Consider the following 12,290-nt stretch of genomic DNA (forward strand, 5'->3'; position numbering starts at 1 on the left):
TCTTCTTTTCGGATTTTCAGATTTAGAATTTCGGAATTGCCGGATTTTCGAATTTCTGGATTTTCCAATCTCCGAATTTGCGAATTTTTGAATGTATGAATATTCGGAAAAATTTGTTAAACGGGTTTTTGTTAATTTGGATAATTCTGAATTAACGAATTTGTCAAAATTAGTTAGAAAATGAATTCGGAACAAAACGAATTGCACACGTCTAAACATAAGTATTATGCCAGAGTGGCAGTACCATGTAGTGCGAAGGGATAATATCTGTAATTGTTTTATTTTATATAGCGGAGTTATGTGTGTTTGTATTTTACAGATGAATCATCTGCAGAGAATGCCTTTCCTTTGTCTTTTCCAGATGTAGACCAGCAGCTTCAGGTAAAGATACATGGAAAATTCTTACTGAAGGATTCCTAAGAGCCACTGACCTTTTCCATCTCCTAATTACTGTCTGACTTTTTGCACTATATGGTGGGATTATAGTATGTACTGATTTACCAAATGTATGATTACCATTCACATCAGTCCTTAAGGCTTTTCCCCATCAATTTCTGAAAATTGTAATTACTCAATTGTTAGGCTGATGAGAGATAGCAGAGACTTGAAGTGTACATGGGGAATTTCTCTACGCATGTGCAGCATTAAAGTCACGTAATACTTCATCTCGCTGCTTACTGAGATCTGATATCCCAGAAGGAAGCAGGAGAGTGATTAACGTCATCCTTGCCTAAGGCTCAATGCACATCTATCCATGTTGCATTTGAGCGTTTCTGCAGTGCTTTTTGCGGTGCTTGATGCGTTTTTGGACATGTGTTTTTACCGCGATTTGCGTTTACTTTTTTTTTTTTTTACACTGTATATAGCTGGTTGCTAAGGAAGAGGCTGGGAAGCCGGCCACTGCGTCCCTAACCACTTAAGCCCCGGACCATTTGGCTGGCAAAAGACCAGAGCACTTTTTGCGATTCGGCACTGCGTTGCTTTAACTGACAATTGCGCGGTTGTACGACGTGCCTCCCAAACAAAATTGACGTCCTTTTTTTCCCCACAAATAGAGCTTTCTTTTGGTGGTATTTGATCACCTCTGCAGTTTTTATTTTTTGCGCTATAAACAAAAAAATAGCGACAATTTTGAAAAAATGCATTATTTTTTGCTACAAATATCCCCAAAAAAAATATTAAATATATTATATTTATAATATATATAAAAACAAATATTTATAATATATAAAAAATATAATAATATATAAAAAAACATTTTTTTTCTCAGTTTAGACCGATACGTATTCTTCTACATATTTTTGGTAAAAAAAAATCGCAATAAGCGTTTATTAATTGGTTTATGCAAAAGTTATAGCGTCTACAATATAGGGTATAGTTTTATGGCATTTTTATTAATATTTTTTTTTGTGACTGCGACATTATGGCAGTGAGATCGGAAAATTTTGGCGCTATTTTGGGACCATTCACAATTATACAGCGATCAAAAATGCATTGATTACTGTGTAAATGTGACTGGCAGTGAAAGGGTTAACCACTAGGGGGCAGTGAAGGGGTTAAGTGTGTCCTAGGGAGGGATTCTAACTGTGGGGGGAGGGGCTACGTGTGACACGACACTGATCACCGCACCCGATTACAGGGAGCGGTGATCAGTGTACTGTCACTAGGCAGAACGGGGAAATGCTGATTTACATCAGCATTTCCCCGTTCTTCCTCTCGGAGAGACGATCGCGGGTATCCCCGCGGACTCAATGTCTGTGGGACCCGCAATCACACTCACGGAGCTCCCGGCCGCAAACCGCTTCTTAAAGGGCAACGTACAGGTCCGTTAGTATGCCTGTACGTGCCCTTCTGCCGACGTATATCGGCGTGAGCCAGTCGGCAAGTGGTTAACAACCGATGAGTCATCAGTTGTCAGCGGGCTCTGCACCCCCCACCCCAAAACACTTTGCCCCCATGTTGATGGGGACAAGGGCCTCTTCTCGACAAGCCTTGCCCGTTGGTTGTCGGAGTCTGCAGGCGGGGGGGCTTATCGGAATCTGGAAGCCCCCTTTAACAAGGGGGCCCCCAGATCCCGGCCCCCCCTATGTGAATGAGTATGGGGTATAATGTACCCCTACCCATTCACTAAAAAAAAAAGTAGTGTAGTGTTAAAAAATACAGTAGACAGTTTTTGACAAGTCTTTTATTAAAAATCTTCTTCTTCTCCGCTTCTTCCTCTGGTCTTCCTCCATCTTCTCCCACATCTTCATCCTCCGGTCTTCTCCTTCTCCCCTTGCTTCTTCTGTCTTCTTTGTCCGGTGTTCTTCTTCCTCTGCTACCGCTCCCGTCGACAACCCTCCTCCGATGCTGCGTTCTGCTGATCTGTCGGCGGCAATGTCCTGCATTTCTTAAATAACGATTGGGGCATGGCAATCGGATTACGTCATCCGGAGGCCACACCCCCTTGTGATGTCACGGACCCATCATGTCCCGAGCGGTGACATGACATGACCATGACCATTCACAGACATGACTAGGCATGATGGGAATTGTAGTTCCTGAACAACTGGAGGGCCGTAGTTTGGAGACCCCTGGTCTAACGGATCGGATGGCAGTTGGGTGTAAACAGACAGGTGGTCCGTTTACATCTGACCACCCATAGGGGAGAGTGGGCTGTGTCTGTGTCTGCTCTGCTAAACACAGACAAGCCACCCACCTTCTCAGCAGGGATTAGCGGACAGATTCTGCTGAGCCAATGTGAAAGCAGCCTTGAACCGTGATCCACTGTTCAAAACAAGATATTTGGTAGCCTCAAGTGGCATCTCAACAAGGGTAGCCAAGCCAAAATGACACAATGGGAGAGATTTACTAAAATTGGTGCCCAAACAATCTGGTGCAGCTGTGCATAGTAACCAATCAGCTTCCAGGTTTTATTGTCAAAGCTTAATTAAACATGCTGAATTTAGAAGCTGATTGGCTAGAATGCACAGCTGTACCAGATTTTCAGTGCTCCAGTTTTAGTAAACACCCCCCCCCCCCCAGTGTGTCATGAATAATTGCCCAAAAATTATACTGTTTTTTGTTTTTTTTTCAGTGGACATACCACTATATCATGAGACTGTCCTCCTAATATTTATAGCCTTCAGCCATTCGTTGCAGGGATCAGTATCAAAGCTTAGACATAACATACAAAAATAGCTGCACTTTGTGAAATATGGGTAACCACCAGGCAAAAATTCAAGCGGGAAGTCAGATTACAGAAATTGTGTATGAGCAAACACTTCTCTCTGGTTTCTCATGACACAGTTAGTTAAAGTGATTGTAAAGGTAATTTTTTTGAAATAACAAACATATCATACTTACCGTATATACTCGAGTATAAGCCGAGTTTTTCAGCACATTTTTGAGGCTGAAAACCCCCCCCCTCGGGTTATACTCGAGTGAGGGTCTCGAGTGAGGGTGCCCATCTGCAGCCATACCTTTAATTACTAAAACAGCGTGTGTCTCCCGCTGTGCTATGCAGTCTGTTTGGCGGCTGTCCATTGTAACAAAGCCCCGCCTCCTCCCCGTCCGTGATAGATGGAACACTGATACAATGCTGGGAAACTGTATCAGTGGCTTTGTTACAATGGACGGCTGAACAGACTGCATGAAACAGCGGGAGACACCTGTTGTTTTAGTTATCAAAGGTACAGCTGCAGATGGGCACAGTGTGGCTACAGATGGGCACAGTGAGGCTGCAGATGGGCAGAGTGAGGCTGCAGATGGGCAGAGTGAGGCTGCAGATGGGCACAGTGAGGCTGCAGATGGGCAGCACAGTGGGGCTGCAGATGGGCACAGTGAGGCTGCAGATGGGCACAATGAGGCTGCAGATGGGCACAGTGAGGCTGCAGATGGGCACAATGAGGCTGCAGATGGGCACAGTGAGGCTGCAGATGGGCGGCACAGTGAGGCTGCAGATGGGCAGCACAGTGAGGCTGCAAATGGGCACAGTGAGGCTGCAAATGGGCACAGTGAGGCTGCAGAAGAACATTGTTTACCCAGTAGCTGCTGCATTTCCCACCCTAGGCTTATACTCAAGTCACTACGTTTTCCCAGTTTTTTTGTGGTAAAATTAGGTACCTTGGCTTATATCCGGGTCGGCCTATACTCGAGTATATACGGTACCTCCACTGTGCAGCTCATTTTGCATAGAGTGGCCCCAAACCTGCTCTTCTGGGGTCCCCCAACGGCTCTCACGGCTCCTCCCCACATCTGATAACCCCCTCGGAGAAGCGCTTCCCCGAGGGGGCTACCGTGGGGGTGCTCCCGAGTCCAGCATTTGGCATCCATAGAGGCTAAATGCAGGACTCAGTCTGCCCCCGGTGCTCGCGTCATTGGATTTGATTGACAGCAGCGACAGCCAATGGCTGCGCTGCTATCAATCTATCCAATAAAGAGCCTGAGAACCCCGTGTAGAGAGACATCGTGGTATATACAGTATATACCAGATTCTGCACCATGCAGTTTTTGGTAAATAACCCCCTCTATCACTTTGTCCCATATGGCTAGAAATGAAAAAAAAAATAGAAAAATTAAATTGAAATACAGTGGAACCTTGGTTTACGAGTAACACGGTTAACGAGCGTTTTGAAAGACGAGCAACTTTTTAAAAAAAATCCTGACTCGGTTTGCCAGTGTTGTCTTGCAAAACAAGCAGGATTCAAACCTAAGGGGTGTGCAGTACCGCATTTGGCCAGAGGTGCGGGTGCGCCGGTGACACTCGGAAAGGTTCAGAGCCGTTCGGAAATACTTGGAAGTACTCCATTCCTGAGTGTTTCCGAGCCTTTCCGAGGGTTTCCAAGTTCAGCCGAGCTGTCCCCGAGTATTTCCGAGGCTCTCCGGCGCCCCTCCACCTCTGGCCACATTCGGTATTGCATGCAATAGAAATCAATGCGGAACTAATTATCTTTGTTTCCATTGACTTCTATGGGGAAACTCGCTTTGATATGCTAGTGCTTTGGATTACAAGCATTCTCCTGGAATGGATTATGCTCGTAATCCAAGGTTCCACTGTATAGAAAAATGAAAAATAGAAATGAAAGGCAAAACATTGATAGAGGGGGTTATTTACCAAAAACTGCATGGTACAAAATCTGGTGCAGCTATGCATAGAAACCAATCAGCTTCTAGGTTTTATTGCCAAAACTTAATTGAACAAGCTGAAAGTGGTTGGTTGTAAAGGCAGAAGGTTTTTTTATCTTAATGCATTCTATACATTAGGATATAAAACCTTCTGTGTGCAGCAGCCCCTCTCAGCCCACCTAATACTTACCTGAGCCCATCTTGATGCAGCGATGTTGCACAAGAGGCTTGGCTCGGCTTCTCATTGGCGGAGACAGCAGCGGGGTGCCATTGGCTGCCGCTGCTGTCAATCAAAGTGATGAGCCAATGAGAAGAGGGAGGGGGCCGGGCCACAGCTCCATGTCTGAATGGGCACACAGAACAGCAGCTCAGCTCGGGTGCCTCCATAGCAAGCTGCTTGCTATGGGGGCACTCAACAGGAGGGACGGACGAGGGACCCGAGAAAACGAGGATCAGGGCTGCTGTGTGCAAAACCACTACACAGAGCAGGTAAGTATAACATGTTTGTTATTTTTAAACAAACAATTGTGACTTTAGTATCACTTGAAGTTAAAAGCTGATTGGCTACCATGCACAGCTGCACCAGATTCTGAGTGTACCAGTTTTGGTAAATATCCCCCCGACTCAGAGTCTCTTAAAAGACCCATACTCTGATCCACTTAACCACTTAAGGACCGAGCCTCTTTTTGAGATTTGTTGTTTACAAGTTAAAAAAAGTTTTTTTTTGCTAGAAAATTACTTAGAACCCCCAAACATTATACATTTTTTTTCTAACACCCTAGAGAATAAAATGGCGGTCGTTGCAATAATTTCTGTCACACCGTATTTGCGCAACAGTCTTACAAGCGCACTTTTTTTGGGAAAAAATACACTTTTTTGAATTAAAAAATAAGACAAAAGTAAAGTTAGCCCATTTTTTTTTTATATTTTGAAAGATAATGTTACGCCAAGTAAACTGATACCCAAGATGTCACGCTTCAAAATTGCGCCCGCTCGTGGAATAGCGACTAACTTTTACCCTTAAAAATCTCCATAGACGACATTAAAAAAATTCTACAGGTTGAATGTTTTAAGATACAGAGGAGGTCAAGGGCTAGAATTATTGCTCTCGCTCTACCAATCACGGCGATACCTCACATGTGTGATTTGAGCACCGTTTCCTTATACGGGCGCTACTCATGTATGTGTTCGCTCCTGAACGCGAGCTCGGCGGGACGGGGCGTGTTTACATTTTTTTTTCTTATTTATTTTACCTTTTATTTTTTATTTTTACACTGTTTTTTTTTTTAAATGGTGTCACTTTTATTCCTATTACAAGGAATAAAAACATCCCTTGTAATAGAAAAAAAGCATGACAGGACCTCTTAAATATGAGATCTGGGGTCAAAAAGACCTCAGATCTCATATTTACACTAAATGCAATAAAAAATAAAAAAAAATTGTCATTAAAAAAAAAAAAAGTCCCTTTAAGAGCTATGGGCAGAAGTGACGTTTTGACGTCACTTCCCCCCTGCAATGGTATGGAGACAGGTGGGGGCCATCTTCCCCTCACTCATCTCCATACCCAGCAAGGGTGAAGATATGATCGCCTCTGCCGATGCCGACGGCTCCAGTAAGCAGCGGAGGGCACCGGAACGCAGAGACCACTCTTATCGGAAAGCGGACCGCTGGCCAAAGAAGAGGATACCAGGGTTATGGAAGCTAGATGCTGCCATAACAAAGATATCCCTCTTTAACCACTTCAGCCCCAGAAGATTTTACCCCCTTCCTGACCACAGCACTTTTTGCGATTCGGCACTGCGTCAGTTTAACTGACAATTGCGTGGTCGTGCGACGTTGCACCCAAACAAAATTGAAGTCCCTTTTCCCCCACAAATAGAGCTTTCTTTTGATGGTATTTGATCACCTCTGCGATTTTTATTTTTTGCGCTATAAACAAAAAAAGAGCGACAATTTTGAAAAAAACGCATTATTTTTTACTTTTTACTATAATAAATATCCCCCAAAAATATATAAAAAAACATTTTTTTCCTCAGTTTAGGTCGACATGTATTCTTCTACATATTTTTGGTAAAAAAAAAATCGCAATAAGCATATATTGATTGGTTTGCGCAAAAGTTATAGCGTCTACAAAATAGGGGACAGATTTATAGCATTTTTATTATTAATTTTTTTTTACTAGTAATGGTGGCGATCTGCGATTTTTATCGGGACTGCGACATTATGGTGGACACATCGGACAATTTTGACACATTTTTGGGACCATTGGCATTAATACAGCGATCAGTGCGAATAAAAATGCATTGATTACTGTAAAAATGTCACTGGCAGTGAAGGGGTTAACACTAGGGGGCAGTGAAGGGGTTAATGTGTGTCCCAGTGTGTGTTCTAACTGAAGGGAGGAGGGGACTGTGCAGGGAAGCTAACGGATCGCTGTTCATACTCTGTATGAACAGACGATCTGTCTGTTTTCCTCTCAGAGAACCGGAAACTGTGCGTTAACACACACAGTTCCCGGTTCTCCGTGTCTCAGCGGCGATCGCGGGAGCCCGGCGGTGATCGAGACCACTGGGCACTCGCATCGGCTCGGGGGGGGGGGGGCGAGCGCCCCCTGGTGGCCACAGGGCAAAGCGACGTTACATAACGTCGTTTTGCCCAGCCGTGCCATTCGGCCGCAGTACAACTGCGGCGGCTGGTCGGCATGTGGTTAAACTTAGGACGTATATCAGCGTGCGGCGGTCTGTAAGTGGTTAAAGTCATCTTCACTATCCCCTCCTATTGTTCCATTGCTCCGCCAGAGCCCCAATGATTGTGAGGATGGGGGGGCATGTGACCTCCTTCCAGGAGACATCAGAGAACCCCACTCGCATAAGAAGCCCCCCATCACATCAGCATTGTTGCCACCCGGTAAAATCTTGTAGCAGGCTGAATGTGGCCTGTGGGTCGACTATCATATTATATAGATCAGTGATGGATCGAATAATTCTTCAGGTAGTGAACTTCTTTCCTTTCTTCTCTGCAGTTTCCAGACTGCATATAAAATACATTTTTGCTGATATCTGACAATTACATTATATCCCATCTGTTTCTTTAGCCTCTTCCACCATGTAACACATCGAAGGAGTCCATGCAGGTGTTTAAACAACACTGCAAAATCGCAGAGGAATATCATCAGGTGAAGAGGGAAATCGCACTGCTGGAAGAAAGGAAGTAAGTATGTGTGTATGTGGGTGTACATAGCATGGCTGTATATACGGGCAGCTGTGTGTTAATACAGGATTCACAGTGCAAACAGGTAATTAGACATGTGCAATTCGTTTCATTCCGAATTAAAATTCAGATGTATCCAAATTTCCGAATTACAATAGTACCGAGTTTAAACAAATCCGAAATAACGAAAAAAAAAATTTGGACGAAATTCAAATTCGAATCGTTTTCAATTTTTTTTCAAATTCGAATTCAAATTTGAATCTATTATATTATAATCTTTTATTTCCTGTTATATTCTTTTTTATGCTATTCAATTTTTTTTCTATTCTATTCCTTTATTTTCTTTTCTATTTTATTCTCATTGGAAATTGGAAAACAATTTGAATTCGAAAACGATTTGAAACGAAAAAAAAAATTTGGACGAAGTTCAAATTCGAATCGTTTTCAAATACTTTTCAAATTCGGAAAGTTTTCGAATTCGAATCGTTTTCCAATTTCCAAAGAGAACAAAATAGAAAATATAGGAATAGAATAGAAAAAAAAAATAATAGACTAGAAAAGAATATAACAGAAAATAAAAGAATAGAATATAATAGAGTAAAACAGAACAAAATAGAATAGAAAATAAAAGAACATAGACTAGAATATAATAGAAACAAATAGAATAGAATAACATAGAATATAACCATCTTCTGAAATTCAAATTTCAATAATAATAAATTTGAATTTGAATACATAAGAATAGAATAGAAAAGAATAGAATAGAATAGAAAAAATAATAGAATAGAAAAGAATAGAATTAAAAAAAAAACCAATAGAATAGAATGGAAAAGAATAAAAAGAATATAACCATTTCCTAAAATGCAAATAGAATCAATTCGAATTTGAATACAATATAAAAGAATAGATTAGAATAGAAAATAACAGAATAATATAGAAAAAGACAACAGAATAGAATAGAAAGAATATAACCATCTTCCGAAGTTCGAATTTTGAATAGAATAGATTTGAATTTGAATAGAAAATAATAGAATAGAATAGAATAGAATAGAAAAGAATAGAAAAGAAAATAATAGAATAGAAAAGAAAAGAATAGAATAGAATAAACAAAAAACAAAAAAATAATATTAACAAAAACAATAGAATATAATAGATTAGAATAGAAAGAATATAACAATTTCTCAAAATGCAAATAGAATCAATTTGAATTTGAATAGAATATAAAAGAATAGATTAGAATAGGAAGATAGTTATATTCATTGTATTCTATTTTATTCTGTTGCTTTTTTCTATACTATTGTGTTATTTTCTATTTTATTCTACTCTATTCTATTCTTTTCTATTCCCCCGGTGTCATGTTACAAGGTCTCAGGTGTGAATGGGGAGCAGGTGTGTTAAATTTGGTGTTATCACTCTCGCTTTCTCATACTGGTCACTGGAAGTTCAACATGGCACCTCATGGCAAGGAAGTCTCTGAGGATCTGAAAAAAAGAATTATTACTCTACATAAAGATGGCCTAGACTATAAGAAGATTGCCAAGACCCTGAAACTGAGCTGCAGCACGGTGCAGCCACGATGAAAGCACTGCATTTTTACTGCCTCCTAAGGCTTGGTGCACACCTATGCATTTTTTAATGCTTTTTGCAGAAACACACTACAGTCCATTTAACACGGTTTCCTATGGGACACGTTCACATCTATGCTTTTTTCAGCCGCTGCATTTTTGGAAAGGGTCAGGGACTTTTTTATATGCAAAACAGTGTGTTTGTGGTTCAATAGACTTAAATAAAGAAGCTGCAGAAAAGCATGTGTAGCGGTACCCCCGTAGGGGCTGCTGGTAGTTGTGGTCTGTCTGTCACCCTGCCCAGCCAGGCACAAAATTTTTCGGTCAATCCCAAACAGAAAACAGTCCATGCACTTTGTTTTTGTTATTTTTATTGGGGGAATTCAACTTGAATGGGGATAGGATAGATCTGAGATGCCCATTTGATCAAAAGACAATGTAGGGACTGCAACTATATATATCTCCAGTATATACAACTTCCTTTCTTCCTCCAGCAGAAACTTGCTTGCAGATAATCACCTCCCAGGACCAGCTAGCACTGAAATGCAGGCCTGACACGGGCTCAACCAGGCCCAAAGCAATTGTCCTTTGCAGGCAGACCCTGTGGGCCCCTTTGGTGTAGCAAAAATGAAGGAAGTCCCAAAGCTAGCTGTCCCACGTGGCTACTGATCCCAGTACCACCTCTTTAGGCCCCTGCCAGCCCTCCTGGCTGCAGCTGCCTCTCTCCACTGTCCATGCCACCACAGTCCACTCCACTGGCTCTGCACCCATCCCAGACTGCAATCTCCTAGTCTTCTCAGGCGTGCCTCCCCAGTCCTCCTGACTGTGTGTCACTCACCAGCCCTCCTGGCTGCAACTTGTTATTTCTCCCTGGAGACTTACCTGGCAGTGTTCTCCTGCTGTCCTTTCCTTGCTCCCGTGCCTCCTGACCAGGACACTTCCATGTGCTGTAAGAAGGTCCTGTCTGCACCTGAGCCCAGGCCCAGGGTCACCCCCCCCCCCAGACTGGGGAGCTCCCTCAAAGGCTACGACAGCCTAGTACTCCAGCTTCCACCCCGAACAACTCCTCCCCAGCTGGGCTGACTCTGAGTATTTTGGAGGCCTTCCCCCTGCCAATCCAGATTGAGGATTGGTCAGGGCTCCTCAGAATACTCCAGGCAGCTCCACCTCTCCTCTCCTCCTTCCTTTCCAGAAGATTCCGGCATGTTCTGGAAAGAAGTGGGAGGTCTCAGTGATGCTGCCTTTGAGTCACCCAACTCTGCCTGAGTTACTCCCAACCCAGATCAAACAAACAGGCTTGGTTGCCAGCCAAATCTGAAATTTACCTACACTACAGAAAACCTGACTACTGTACTCTTCTAGCACACTAGGGGGTGCTACACATGTAGTGCGTTTTTGCCATGATTTTGTCACAATTTGTGTTTTTTAATTCACCCAACAACAAATTGGCCAAAAAAAGCAGGCTTTGTTCACACCGCCGCGACTTAGGATCCGACTTGTGAGACTCTAAGTCGTGTGGCATGTGGAATCCCATGTTAATCAATGAGAGTTGTCTTAATTAGCACTACTGAAGTTGCTCTGACTTCAAAAAAGGTTCTTGTACTAATTCAAGGTGACTTCTATCCAACTTCTATTCTTTAATTCCATCAAAATAGTACTCAAGTCACCGGGAAGTCGCCTGGCAAAGTTGCACCGTAAGTCGCGCGACTTTTAGGTCGAGGCAGTGTGAGGCGAGCCTTAAAATGCAACACACATGAAAAATGCATCAAAACGCGTGTGCAGAAACGCATAGTGCACTGCAAAAAGCACTGCAGAAATGGATCAAAAGCAAACTGCATAGGTGTGAACCAAGCCTTACAGAGGATTTTCGGCAATTTGGACAGATCTTCTCACAGTTTCTGTTGGGATAGGGGACAGAAAGGCTGGATTCACATCTATGCAGTTTTAGTGCCTTTTGCATTTTGCAGATTTGCACTACAGTCAATTTAACATGGTTTCCTATGGAACACTTTTTGTAGTGCAAATCTGCATAATGCAAAAAGCACTAAAACTGCATAGGTGTGAATCCAGCCAAAGAGAATAGAAATCTCCCCAATAAAACACAGGTGGCAAAAAACACTGACGGGGTCTTAACCCTTTTCTACTCCGTTCAAAACCAAAAAAGTATGTGCTTTTAAATATTCCTTAATGACCTGATTTCAAACATCAGCTGCATAATTGGTCCATTTATTGTATAACCTCATAGAGATGATACAAGTAGTCAGAGGAGTGCTATAAGAGGTCTTCTAACACAATATGGCCCTCAATGCTAGTGTTTATAGGAGAAATCTTCTACTTCAACAATATGCATAATGCAAGAGTAAAAGAGATTTGGCCTTGAAGTAGCTAAAATGTTTTTTCTGGAACATA

At 42.4% G+C, this 12,290-nt stretch overlaps 1 protein-coding gene across 1 annotated transcript in view; it reads left to right on the forward strand.

Annotated features, from left to right (window-relative positions):
• MAP3K7CL (MAP3K7 C-terminal like) overlaps positions 1-12,290 on the forward strand; it is an 89,605-nt gene that overhangs the window by 71,775 nt on the left and 5,540 nt on the right. The window contains exons 3-4 of the mRNA XM_073617095.1: positions 320-381; positions 8,201-8,316. Coding sequence (XP_073473196.1) covers positions 320-381; positions 8,201-8,316 — 178 coding nt within the window. The remainder of the gene's footprint in view (positions 1-319; positions 382-8,200; positions 8,317-12,290) is intronic.

The sequence above is a fragment of the Aquarana catesbeiana genome, linkage group LG02 (assembly GCF_042186555.1).
Source record: "Aquarana catesbeiana isolate 2022-GZ linkage group LG02, ASM4218655v1, whole genome shotgun sequence".
NCBI classification, from domain to species: domain Eukaryota; kingdom Metazoa; phylum Chordata; class Amphibia; order Anura; family Ranidae; genus Aquarana; species Aquarana catesbeiana.